The sequence below is a fragment of the Enoplosus armatus genome, chromosome 19 (assembly GCF_043641665.1).
Source record: "Enoplosus armatus isolate fEnoArm2 chromosome 19, fEnoArm2.hap1, whole genome shotgun sequence".
NCBI lineage: Eukaryota > Metazoa > Chordata > Actinopteri > Centrarchiformes > Enoplosidae > Enoplosus > Enoplosus armatus.
This window is the reverse complement of record NC_092198.1, coordinates 18,920,563-18,933,236: the sequence shown is the minus strand read 5'-3', so window position 1 is coordinate 18,933,236 and position 12,674 is coordinate 18,920,563. Positions and strand designations below refer to the sequence as shown.

Here is a 12,674-nt window from a genome sequence, read left to right as displayed (position 1 = left end):
GGAGTACTCTTTAAGAGGATGTGGGATGTGGAACCTAATTTTAATTCTAACCTTAAACCCTAAAACCAAGTCTTAACCCTAAAATAAACGGTTAACCTTGTGGGGACCGGACTTCTGTCCCCACATGGGAGCTCAGTCCCCATAACAGGACTATAACAGATTCCTGTCCTCACAATGTCATGAGTGCACACACACACACACACACACACACACACACAGTGTGGCACAGAGTAACTCAAGGCTGTGCTGCTGGACTTGTGTGTTGAATGTAGGTTAATGCACACTTTACTACACTTCCTCTCCTCAGCAGACATTGCTCTGCGGAAAGGTTGTGTGTGTGTAGCTGCAGTTAACCCAGTATAGTACAGTGTGTATGTGTGTGTGTGTGCGCATGCGAACGCGTGTGTGCATGTGTGTGTGTGTGTGTGTGAGACAGAGAGAGAGAGTATTTGTGATCTATTTTTGGTAACAAAATGAGTGCTGATGCCAGACCTCTGAGGAGAGTGTGGACATCCTATAGTGGAACAATGAGCATTGTTGCCATGGCTACGAGCGCCTGCTCATTCATTAGGAAGCCCAATAAATTAAACAGCATGTTATATACATACATTACATGCTTATAGATGTGTTTTATGTGCGTATGAAAGCTACTATGCTTTTGTTAGCTTCTGTAACATTCGCTGTGGCGCAACAGTGAAGGAATTGTTAGCAACACGGAAGAACGTACAGTATCCCGTGACAGTCCGTGACAGATTCATCATCTCCAACAAACCTAATTCGAACTTGCTTTATGACAATTACGCCCCCGGCAATCTACCTTCCCTCTGCATGTATGAATATGAAAGATAGCCCTGATCAATTATTGATTCGAGGGGCTGCTCGCCTTTGCTCCGCAGCACTCTGGCTGCCTCTCCGCTCTCTCCTCGGAAGCTGAACCCCCACGAGGAAAAGTCAGGGGGCGATAAAAACAATGCCTCCTCGCTTCTCCTCACTCAGGAAAGACTTTGGCCGCAGCCGCTGATCCCTGTCGCGGGTTTCTCTAAGACGACCGGGGAGGAATCAATTCCTCTGGAGAGGACGTGACAGTGTTGTGCTGTGGTTGGGTGGCAAATTGTGAAAGGTCTGATCACAGGAGGCAGAAGTGGAAGCGTTTGAAGGAGCCCTCTCTGTCTCTGCGGGGACGTGCTTTTGATTTATTGATAAATAAAAAAGGAACATGAAGTGGAGCTCGAGCTTCACATTTCACAGTGCTGCGTCAGTGATACGTTTTATGGTTCGGGAAGGGCCGGCGCGCTCAGTTAAAATGTTTATGAAGATGTAGAAGGTGCTGACTCACGGAGATAAGGAAATTTAACGCTACCTTTTTTTGCACAGCTGCACCGGACATGTTTGAGCACCGAAGCTTACGCTATAAATATTGATGCTTCACATGTAGATGGTTAAAAAGCTTCAGTAACTTCAGCTCTACATATTGTTTTTTCTGGGTGAAGGTTAGACACACTAATGCACTTTCGTTTTGCCGTTTTGTTTCGGTCACTCTGGCACCGCAGCTCTAGGTGTGATAATGTCGGCCTGCCGGCTTTTTCTGTGAATTACGACGGATCAAATCAGACGGAAACACACGAGGAGGATATCTGAATGTGATTTGTATCTAAATGACCCATAGAAACCCACATGTATCATTATATCTGCTGCCCCCCCCCCCCTCACATTAGCCCGTCCCAGTCATATGACCATTTGAAGATCAGATACATACGCTGAAAGCGAATTTCTTTGCTTTTGTTCTATCGTCGAAACAGTGAATATTGCGACTGCGACATGCACGATACCGAGCGATCTTTTTGTCTCGGCTCAGCCTGTAGATTCTTTTGTTGTTGCTAAAGCTAAATGTGGCAACGGCACTCATTCGTTTGTGAACTGTTGATGTGCAAGTGTTTGCAATTACCGAGGCCGTTGCGGAGCAGTCCGCTCTGCCATATTAGCCTTAAAATGGCTGGGCAGCAGAGCAGCGGAGGATCGGGAGGCTGGGCGGTTGGCGGATGGGAAGATGAAGAGGAGGAAGGGGAAAGGGAGATTGGTTTTGACCTCCACCAGATGTGAAACACTAATACTAGAACACAGCTGGCCTACTAGACTTGAGGGAGGGAAAGACTGGCTGTTTAAGAAAGAGGGCTTTTAAGAATTGCAGACTACCTCTGGTTTGATAAATATGATGCAGTTGATTGATTACATGCATTATCTAATATGAATTTGGTGCACACTACACTGTGGGGAGCTGTAACATCCCATGATGGTGTAGTGTAGATATAGTGTAAACGGTCGACGTCCAACACAGAACTGTGAGTGTGCACCATGGCACACACACACACACACACACACACACACACACGCACACACACACACAAAGTGGCAGCTGCATCTTTAATATGTCTCTTGGTTGTAGCCAAACTCATCCTGCAATCTGCCACCGACTCTCTTTGCTCTATTTTTTTCCCTCTTCCCTCACTCTGGGGGCGACGGATCCTGAAGGACGCCGAGCAACACGTTAACCAGACGTGCTTTTTTAAATTTCATTTCACGGCGCTTGATGTTTTACCTCTGGCGATCCTGCACAAGGACGTCAGCTTTCTTCTTGGGAGAAGTGGACTCATTCTAATTGTCAGCGTGCCGCGGTGCCGAGCTTTATAAGGTTCACCAAAGTAGAACCCTATTTACCACCAAGCGCTACTGTTTCAGGTAGAGGATGAATGAAAACAGAGATAGAGGAGGACGTTAAAGGCTTATGGATGCAAATGAGAAGAAATAAAATGGGAGGTAAACGAGAGGGCTCAGCCCCTCCTCCATGTCCCCTGGGTATCATTTTGACAAGGTCAACACCACCATCAACCATTCCCCCGGCTGACAGCCAAATGCACAAGAGCTGCCTATTGTTCTCCCGTGGCTCACAGTAACCCCCATCTCCTCTCTGTGTGTTCACTCACCAGCACAACTGTCTCCATACAAAGGTTTCCAAAAGAAAAAAGTTTCGAATCTCAAAAGTCGTCAGCCAAAATCTTCTCTGATGGTTGAAATCTGACCTCAGTCCAGCTAAAAGCCACAAACCTCCGAACTCTTTTTTTTTTTTTTGTCCAGCAGCGATCAGCCGCCTCTGCACGTCCTCAGTGTCTACCTGTGGAACTTTAACCAGAGGTCCTTCCAACATATAGATACTCTCTGATGAAACATTTTGCAATACCAGCACTGAATCACCAGTCTGGTCACATGTCGTAAAAGCGTTCCTCAAACACACGTGATAAACGGTCAAATTCATCAAACACAGAGGACAGAAATAAGGCGGTGACACAAGAACAATTTATATTAGAGATAAAAACAATATACCTTAAAATGCGAAGGCGTGAAATAACTTAAACATATTCAAGTGTTGGGTTATTTAACGAAGATATCTGCAACATGTTCACACTGAACGTATCTGGAGGACGTTGAGACATTACTGAAAATGTGTTTTGTTTGCTTTCCCTACAATATTTGCTCGTAGCAACTAAAGAATGAAACCACGACCCCTTAACGGAGGGTCGGGGCGAAGAGTTTTGGTAGCTTGAACCCAGTTGCGAGATTCCAGAAGTGGACCGCCCGCCCCCCCCCACAACCCCGCGAAATTACATTTCCTCCACAAAGTATTTGGCAGTCAGTCGCCATTTAACAATAATAGCAACAATAAAAGCAATAACTCCACACTGTTAGGCTGCATATGCCCCCCCCCCCGACATCTGTGCCTCCATGAATGTCACCGGTCTCTCTCCGAATGTCACCGACTGAATAAACGCTCCGATAACGGGATAATGAGATAATAGCGCTCGTCCCTGAGAGGAGAGCTGAAGGGTGCTGACGGCGGGAAAAAGAACAAAAAAAAAAAAAAAAAGAAAAAGAAGACACTCCTGTTTTGGAGGAGCAATAAAGGATGAAAAAGGTCAAGAGGCGGAAAACAAAGGAGACAAAGGAGGGAAGAGATCGGGGTTCGTAAAATGCACAGCTCTGCTCTGCAAGGTGCGTCGATCCTCGCTCAGATGAATCCCATTTCTCATCTTCTCTTGTTATTTTTCACTTTCAATTTCCGTCTCCCCTACGTGATTTTCTCGTGTTTCTCTTTTCGTTCCAAATCTCCTCGGTGGCCCGTCGCCGGCCCTCTTCCCCGCAGGGCAGACTTGTCACATGTCGACACTGTTAACACACAGTTTTACTGGAGTGTGTTGTAGGTTGACGCATCGGGACTGTAGCCAAATTCTGACCCGGATACTGTGGTGTACAGTGTACGCAGGCTCGGTATGAAGAGTCGCCCCATCGACTGAAACCTCCATATATTGACTCCTGCAAAAGGTTTTTGCATTTTATTCTCGTTTCATGGAAGAAATCAGTTGAGAATTGCATTTTTTTTTCTCAATAAAAGTAAATAGCATGCAATCAAAATCATCCCTGCAAAGCAATGCTGTCCTTATACTCAGCTGCAGTCTGCAGCAGCACGTGGTGCTAATGTACTGTTACTATTAATGAGGAAATGTGACTCAGTGTTACGCTGTGCAGCCCTACGGTTCAAAGTTTCTTGTTGTTCCTGACAGGTTAAGACCAAGTTCCGACATGCAACCCTGTCTCTTAGAAGCAGACTTGGTTGTCGCTCCAGGTCACTGCAGACTTTGTCCTCTGTTAAACCGAGGCCACGATGTTTCCCTAACCTCGACATGGCGCTTGAAACATAAAGAATCGTAACCATGCCTTAGTTTCAAGCGGATGTTGTGTTGCAGGAGACGATCGTGTGGCAGAAAACACATGAAACGTGTCAGCTAACATTTTACTGATACTCTTAACATGTTCACTAATGCAAATCAGTAGATTCTGAACATCATTTCTCGGAGACAGGGTGGCAACTGTGCTGCCAGCTCTCTCTTAGGAGAGTCACTTTAATGCCAATGAGACGTTACCCCGATGAAAGGGAGAAAAAAAGAAAAGAAAACAACCCTCTGACAAAAACCCCCTCACAGTCTGCCTTCCGCACAATGCATGCTGGGATAGACTCCAGCTCCCCGCCGCTCCAAACAAACAACTAGTGGGTTTAGACGATCAATGGATGAAGGAAAAAGGTGTAAACGGAGCGGCAGACAGGCAGGTGGGAGGATGCAGCGCGGAACTTTGACCCGATGGAGTCAAGAACCAGACAGCGCAAATCAGAGGGGAGGGGGATGCGCCAGGGGAGCGCTCGTATGGCACATCCGTCACCCCCTTGTTAGCATCTTGGCATGCAAACACACACACACACACACAGGCCAGACAGCTTGCTGGGCCAGATGGCCTCTTGGTGAGGAGCAGCGCGAGGCTCCACAGAAGGGTTGGGTTGACTCGTGAACCATGACCCCCACGCGTCCCTCCTCCGGACTCCGGACAGCACGTGCAAACAAGAGGGATGGACAGCACTCTGTGTGGTGTGTGTGTGTGCGTGTGTGTGTGTGTGTGTGTGTGTGGTGGGGGTGGAGATGGTGGATGGAGAGAGGATTATGCATACGGTGCATTGACTTGCTTTCACGTATAACTAAGGGAATAACTGATGATGATGATGATCGACACCAACACAAGGTGAACTGATCTTTAAATGAGCTTCAGTGATTATTATTTACTGTTGATTCACATCAAACTCTTTTGCACATTTTCTACATTCACAGAACCCTATTTTCTAAATTGTCCCTTTGCAATATAATCAAATATTTGTCTCATATGGTACATTACATCACATGAGTGCTGCTGAACCATTCATTACTAACAATGTGATGGCAGAATGATTATTTTAACTGTTTTTTGTCGTGATGTATATATGTGGCTCTGTGTGTGTGTGTGTGTGTGTGTGTGTGTGTGCGCGCGCTGATCCTTTTAAAAAGCAAATATATGAATTTCAAATTTAGCACGTTAATTAAGTCCAGACTTGGCATCTCTCAAGAAAATGATGATCGCGCCATGAATACACAAATACAGCTGTTGCTTATGGTTCCTAATTTCTTTCTTTCACACACAGTGCGTGTGTGTGTGTGTGTGTGTGTGTGTGTGTGTGTGTGTGTGTGTGTGTGAGAGAGAGAGAGAGAGGAGCAGGTGGGAAGTGTGGGTGTGGCGATGGTGGAGCAGATTCATCACAGCTCTTGGCATGTGTGTAACAGTGTGTGTTTCCTTTGTCCTGTCTTTTCCTATTTACCAGTGACTGACACACACACACACACACACACACACACACACACACACACTGGCCCTCTTCCTAAGCTGTGTCTGTCTGTATTTGATTAGAATGGCTGCCTGATGACCAGAGAGAGGTGGTCTGACTAAAGACCATCTGGACGCCTTCCTCAGCACGTCTTTATTTGTTTGTGTATTTTTTTTTATTATTGTCAATTATATATATATATATATATATATATATATATATATATATATATATATATATTGCGCATCCAACTGCCACCTTACATTCATTTTCTTTGTCACAAACCGACACTGTGACAAATTCAAGCTATTGCAAAGACTAAATCTCAAATCATCTCCCAGCTACCTAAACTTTTTCAACCGCCCTGCATGGCTTACAGTGTAATCCGGGGGGTCCCGTGCACACACACACACACACACACACACACACCTTACACCTCGTGCATCATGGTGCAGGTAGATTTATAGATGCCACCAAAACATTTAGTGATAATAATCTGGTGACTAAACATGAGAGTGTAGTTGCATGCGTTGTTTATTTTGCATTTGAAGCATTTTATGTTTGCAGAACTCGAATTTTGGCGTTTTAAACACGCAGAGAAGGAGCAGGACTGCCGAGGCCAAACATGTGAATTATGTACTTTTTCTGTGACGCTTTCAACATGCACAGAATTTTAACAGCATAGATAATTCGAAAATAACAGGCTTGATGTTTAAGGGGTCCTCGGTGTCCCGTAACTTACACTGCTTACATGTATGTTTGTGGATATGAACTGGTTCCCTGACTTCATATCAAATCAGAGGCAGACAGAAGGTTCAAGCAGCTGTGGATTGTGATACAGGGAGTATTTTTCCATTACAAAGATGTGTCCCCCACGGCTGTATTAGGTGGAGAATTGGGGGAAGTGCTCCATTTAGGAGAGAGTAAATAGAGACAATTTAGTGAGGATCAAAAGGTGTCAGACGCATTCGTCTCAGCGCTCAGATCTGAGCACTTGCTCACAAAATGTTTGGCTCGTATTAAAGATGATATTTACAGTTTATATTGAAGTGACATGCTTTTTTTTTTTTTTTTTGCAAATGATAACACTTATATATATATAATATTTCAGGCTTTTAAGGTATTTTTCTTTGGTAAATTGTGTTTTGGTGTAAATGTGCTTAAGTATTATTATTATTTTTTTTTAGCTCTCAGCTGTGATGACTGCTGTTTAGGGTGTGTTTGTTTTTGTTAATCCTTGCTCGTTTCGTTTCGTTTAAAGCCTCATTTGTTTTCCGCGTTGCTGTGCTGTTTGCTATCAAGTCAAGAGTAACAAGTGACGGTGTTTTCAAACTCAGGGCGGATTTTCTAGGCCTTAATCTAGATTATCTAGACGTTAATCCCTATCGGTAAAACAATGCAGAGACTCTGGGCTGGGATCAGACGTAATCTGAGCATCCAGGGAGAAATGTCTGTCGGGTTAAACGGTTACGTAACCGACGTCTTAAGGAAAGCCTCCGAGCCCCCGCGTATCACTGGTCGCACTGGTTGCACAGATTACACTGGAAGGAGAGGAGCCTTGATTCAGTGTTATATATATGTGTATATATGACATGTGAATTGTATTGTTTAGAGGGGATGTCAGCAATAAAGAACAACACAATAGGTGTGTTTTGAATGCATCAGTTTTGGATTTCGTATGGTTTCCTTTTTCCTCGTCCGGTCGTTTGTGAGAACTTGATTGGGCAAAAAAAAAATGGATATATTTTTCCGTTTGCAGTTATAAAAAAAAGAAAATATGATACACAAAGTATTTAAGATGACTGAAGTGGCCTGAAAAGTCTTACTTTTATGCATGTTAATTGTTAAATGCAGTCCTTTCTGTGTGTCCCCGCAGTGCCAGATCTCCCAGGCCCTGAACGGTGTCTCCGACAAAGCTAAAGACGCCAAGGAGTTCCTGGTTCAACTCAAGAACATGCTCCAGCAGATCCAGGTAACGCCGCTGTCACAGCACCTGCACACTGTCTTCGCACATGTCTTAATCCCGTCTGTGACTTTCCGTGCAGCTGCAGGTCAGAATATTTTAAGTTTGATAGAATTCAGTGTTTTTGTCGTCACACAGCGTCAGATACACATTCTGTGTAGAGCTGGGGGGAATCTATAATAGAGACCTCGGACACCTCCGCAAACATTTAATTCGCCTAATTAGCCCAGAATGCAATGCAGCTGTAAAACAAAATGGAGGGGAGTGGTCGGTCATTACGCCACATGATAATCTTGCTTTGGCAAGACCTCTGCTGCGTCAGGCTCACGTTGCAAGTTGGATGAAAAACAACATTTTTGATATACTCTAATCCTTTAACCCCCGATACAGTTACACTTGGGAGAGCCGCGGCCCAGTTCCAAACTACGTACTGATTGTACGCAGGTTTTTACGGTGTGATTACACGGCAAAATGTGACAAAACGAAGTATACGCAAAAAGTATGGCCACTAAAAAAGTGTTTTATTGATGGACGGTATTGAAGCACAAGGTACTTTTTTAAGTGAGTGAAGCAGTTTTGTTTAAGTTTAATTTCCTGTTTGGATAGTTCCATGTCGATTTCTTGCATACTAACTGCAAAACCAGCATGCTGTAAAGATAATAGCACAGGTGGAACTGGGGCACAGCTCAGACCAGAAGTAACATTTGTGAAAAGGTTTGTTTCAAGCTCCGATCACATGGCTGCCTCTGGGTTTCAGTATTTTTTTTCGAGCCTGACGAGACGAACGGTCTGGCTGAGCTAGATTGCACCGGAGCCGATATCCATGTCTGATCAGTTACCTCCACAAGTAGAGGCCTTTACATAATTTGCTTCACCACTGATGTTTTTTCCAGACTAAATACATTCTGCTTTGGGGAACCTGCTGGTAATGGGCAATAAGCTCCAAATAAATCAGTCACAGAGACACATTTGGGCTCCTCGCGCTGTGCAGCAGGGAGGTAAATCCACTGCATCACTAAACTAAAACACACCACATCGGCCAAATGTGCGGAGTGTGTGTGTATATGTTTGCGTGCGTGTGTGTGTTTTGCCTGTGGACAGCATTGCTGTGCAGCTGATCTCTCTCGCAGCATCTGCCAGTCATGCACACACTTTCACTAACACACACACACACACACACACACACAAACACACACAAACACACAATGTCTGCACTGTCATATCTTGTCAGCCGCAGCGCTATGAGCCGGCATTAAGAGTCTTACGGCAAAATGAAGAAGATTGCATTGAATAAAAAGAAAAAAAAGAAAAGAAAAAAAAAAAGCCTCTTTTTCACTAATTTGCTCTTTGAGCCCGAGCGGGGGAGAGAGATGGACGGATAAAGAGGGAGGAAAGTGTGGGAGTGAAGGAATAAAGATCTCCAGCACTCATCCTCTTACAGATCTGAACTGTGTAACTCAGCGGAGGAAGCTTGATTGGAAATCACTACTATCTAAGACCTGATCTCCTCATCATGTGGGCTCCGCGCTCCGATAAAGTTCCAGCAGTGGATCCTTCTCCCGTTAACTTCCAGCTACTGTAGCCGCTGCGCGCAGACCTGCTGCAGCAACAAGTCCTCCGAAGGAAGCGGCGTCTGACGCCCCTGTCGGCATCGTCCCACCCCCAAAAGCGTCCGATCTGACACTTGCGTGGTAGAGGTTTGGTTAGGTTCAGGCACAGAAATGACTGCTTCGTTAAGGTTAGGAGACCTTTGTCGTCACTCGACCTCGACCTCCTGTATTAAAGTCCAATGTTTTCTTGCCCCCCCGACCTCCTCCCTGCGCAGACTCCGTCGCCCTAGAAAAAACATCACCCGGCTTCCTCCTTTGCTCATAATTGCGGCCACTAGACGGCTTTGTCACTTGAAAATGAACACACGTCATTTCTCTGATGCTTTTTAGAAAGGCTGAGCGAGATGTGCGCCGGCAGTCCAAACATCAGCCGTCGTTGGCAAATAGCTTCTCATTTTTCTTCTTTTAAATTTGTCCCTAAAAACTGAAAAAAAAGAAAAAAAGAAAAAAGAGAATTGGAGGCAGATCAGGTGTCCACATACATTTGGCCATGTGCCATATGTATACCGTATTTTTCACGATGTATAACGCGTGTGTGTGTGTGTGTGTGTGTGTCTTGAGGGAAAATGGTGGCGGGCACGGCAGTTGTAGGAAACAGATGATGTGTGATTCATTTTTTTTGTTTGTCTGCAGTCTGTTGAAATAATTAACACTTTATGCTACTGTTTGTGTGGAAACAAAAATAGAACAAGCTCTGCCTGGCAAATTACCATATCAGTAACAAACACGGCGCCGCTCTGTGCTGCTAAATGAGGCAAAATACACCAACAGATCCATTTCAGTCACGGCGCTGATTTTGCCCACAGTGAGAACGACTTTGGGACGCCTTAACGTAGCTTCATTTTGGCTAAAGTGTCATATGAAATGTGGTTATTATCTGTGATCTGTTTGTTTTTTCCCCTTTCTGATTGTGTGTGTGTGTGTGTGTGTGTGTGTGTCGCTTCAGGAGAACGGCGTGGAGTTCGAAGCTTGCCTCGTGGCCCAGTGTGACTCTCTGATCGAGGCGCTCACCAGACAGAAAGCCAAACTGCTCACCAAAGTCACCAAGGAGAAGGAGTACAAACTGAAGGTGGGGCCCGGCGGATCGCAGTGTGTAGCTGCTGATATCAAGTTCTTGGCTGCTCGTCTCTTGGTCTGTCTGTCTGTCTGTCTGTCTGTCTGACGGCTTTATCTTCCTGTCTGTCTGCTGCCAACAACCCCAAATGTGCACCTGTTTCTCTCTCTCTCTCTTTCTTATACCAGCGACAACATAATCACGAGTAGATTAAAAGAAAACATGTCTGGCGGTCTGTTTCTCTTTAACGTGAAGCCTTCATACGACTCTAAATAAGCAACAACCAAGTTAGAAATGCGCGTCCTCAGTTACATATTCTGATTGGATGAAAACACCTGACAGCATCAAACACGATTCAAACGAGTGAGAGGAGCACAGGGACAATAGACAAACATCCAAATCTCTCATGTGTAATAACCAGTTCTGTTCGGACTTTGAAAGATAACAGTGAGCCCGGCGCTGGAAGTAAGAGCCGGATTAGAAGAATATGTTTTCAGGGCTTTAATATGAAAAGGTCTCCGCTCATAAACTAGTGATTTCTAGTTTTTTTTTTTTTACTTTTCTCTGTAATTCCACCGCTGGGGTTTTCCTAAGTCCTAGTGAATCACATGGACGCCTGCCCGGCCTCAACGTGCCCACCGACCGACTGACCGTCTGGCTGGTGGCGGGGGAGGGGGGGAGGGAGGGGGGTGAGTTTGGACGGGAGCCCCAAGGACAGCTGTTGTCATTATCTGCAGGCTGGAGATTGAGATTCAGCCAGAGGGCAAAGAGCTGCAGGCTGCGACGGAGCTGCACCAAGAGAAGAAGAATAGCTGCTTGTAGATGGCGCCTTCGTACATGAATGAATATTCAGGACACTTGTTTATCTCTCACTGATAGAAATGACAGGCTCCTGTTCATGTGGAGGCTTAACCCAAATTAACAGCTGATGATGCTTCAATCTCCTGGATCAGGCGTCCGGCATTGATTATCATTTCCCAAGAAATGAAAGATTTGACAGATGATATAAATAGACTAATAATAATAATAATAATAATACACTTTATTCGCGTAGAACCGTTTGAGACAAAGTGGGAAAAAAAAGGTAAAACAAACCAGAACTGCAATTAAATGAAATCCGGCAAATGAAAGTACAGAGAATGAAATTTAATAAAAAAGAGCTGGGGGACCCTGATCGTAAAAGCCCGGCCACCTTCGGCCTTGAACCAGGAGCAGAGGTGCTTTAAATGTAAAAGTGAGCAGGACCAGGGGGTGGGGGGGGGTGGGACACATGCGTGGCCCGAATACTGTAATAATACTGTAATATATTTCAATGGCTGCAGATGGAATCTTCACACATTAGTTGCCGTTTTCACACCAAACCCACAACTCAGAAACTAAAGCTATACAGCTTTGCATTGTGGGAGCGCACACAGAGCTTGTGTTCGGTCTTTGATGATGATGATTTCAAGCAAAGATGCGAGTCAGGCAACTGCAGTTCCCAGAGAGCGCAAGTCTTTTTTCTTTTAAAAAGTGCCATCGGAGGGACCAGGCGTTAAAAGACGACCTGTCTCAGTGGATCTTCATATTTTCTGACGGTGAACTCACTCTTTTTTTTGTTTTTTTTTCTCTCCCAAAAGCACTTACAAGCCTTTTAATCTGTTTTTGGAGATGCGGCTGCGGCCAGACACAAAACCAGAAAAATAAATAAAATAAATCTAAAGACTGTGTCCACACCAAGACAGGCAGATGAGAGAAATCGCCAAAGCCGGAGCTTAATCCGTTAAAAGCGACATATTTTTGGCCAGAAACACTCCCCGTATTTGTCTGTCT

General features: G+C 44.9%; 1 protein-coding gene across 6 annotated transcripts in view; it reads left to right on the top strand.

Moving 5' to 3' along the window:
- The window catches only part of LOC139301964 (tripartite motif-containing protein 67), a 33,843-nt gene that overhangs the window by 8,291 nt on the left and 12,878 nt on the right, over window positions 1–12,674 (top strand). For 4 of the 6 annotated variants that reach the window (XM_070925497.1, XM_070925494.1, XM_070925493.1 and 1 more), the window contains exons 2-3: window positions 8,112–8,207; window positions 10,755–10,877. The exons of 1 other annotated variant lie outside the window; for it this stretch is intronic. In XM_070925497.1, the coding sequence (XP_070781598.1) occupies window positions 8,112–8,207; window positions 10,755–10,877 (219 nt within the window). The remainder of the gene's footprint in view (window positions 1–8,111; window positions 8,208–10,754; window positions 10,878–12,674) is intronic. One more of the 6 variants, XM_070925496.1, reaches the window with a different exon arrangement.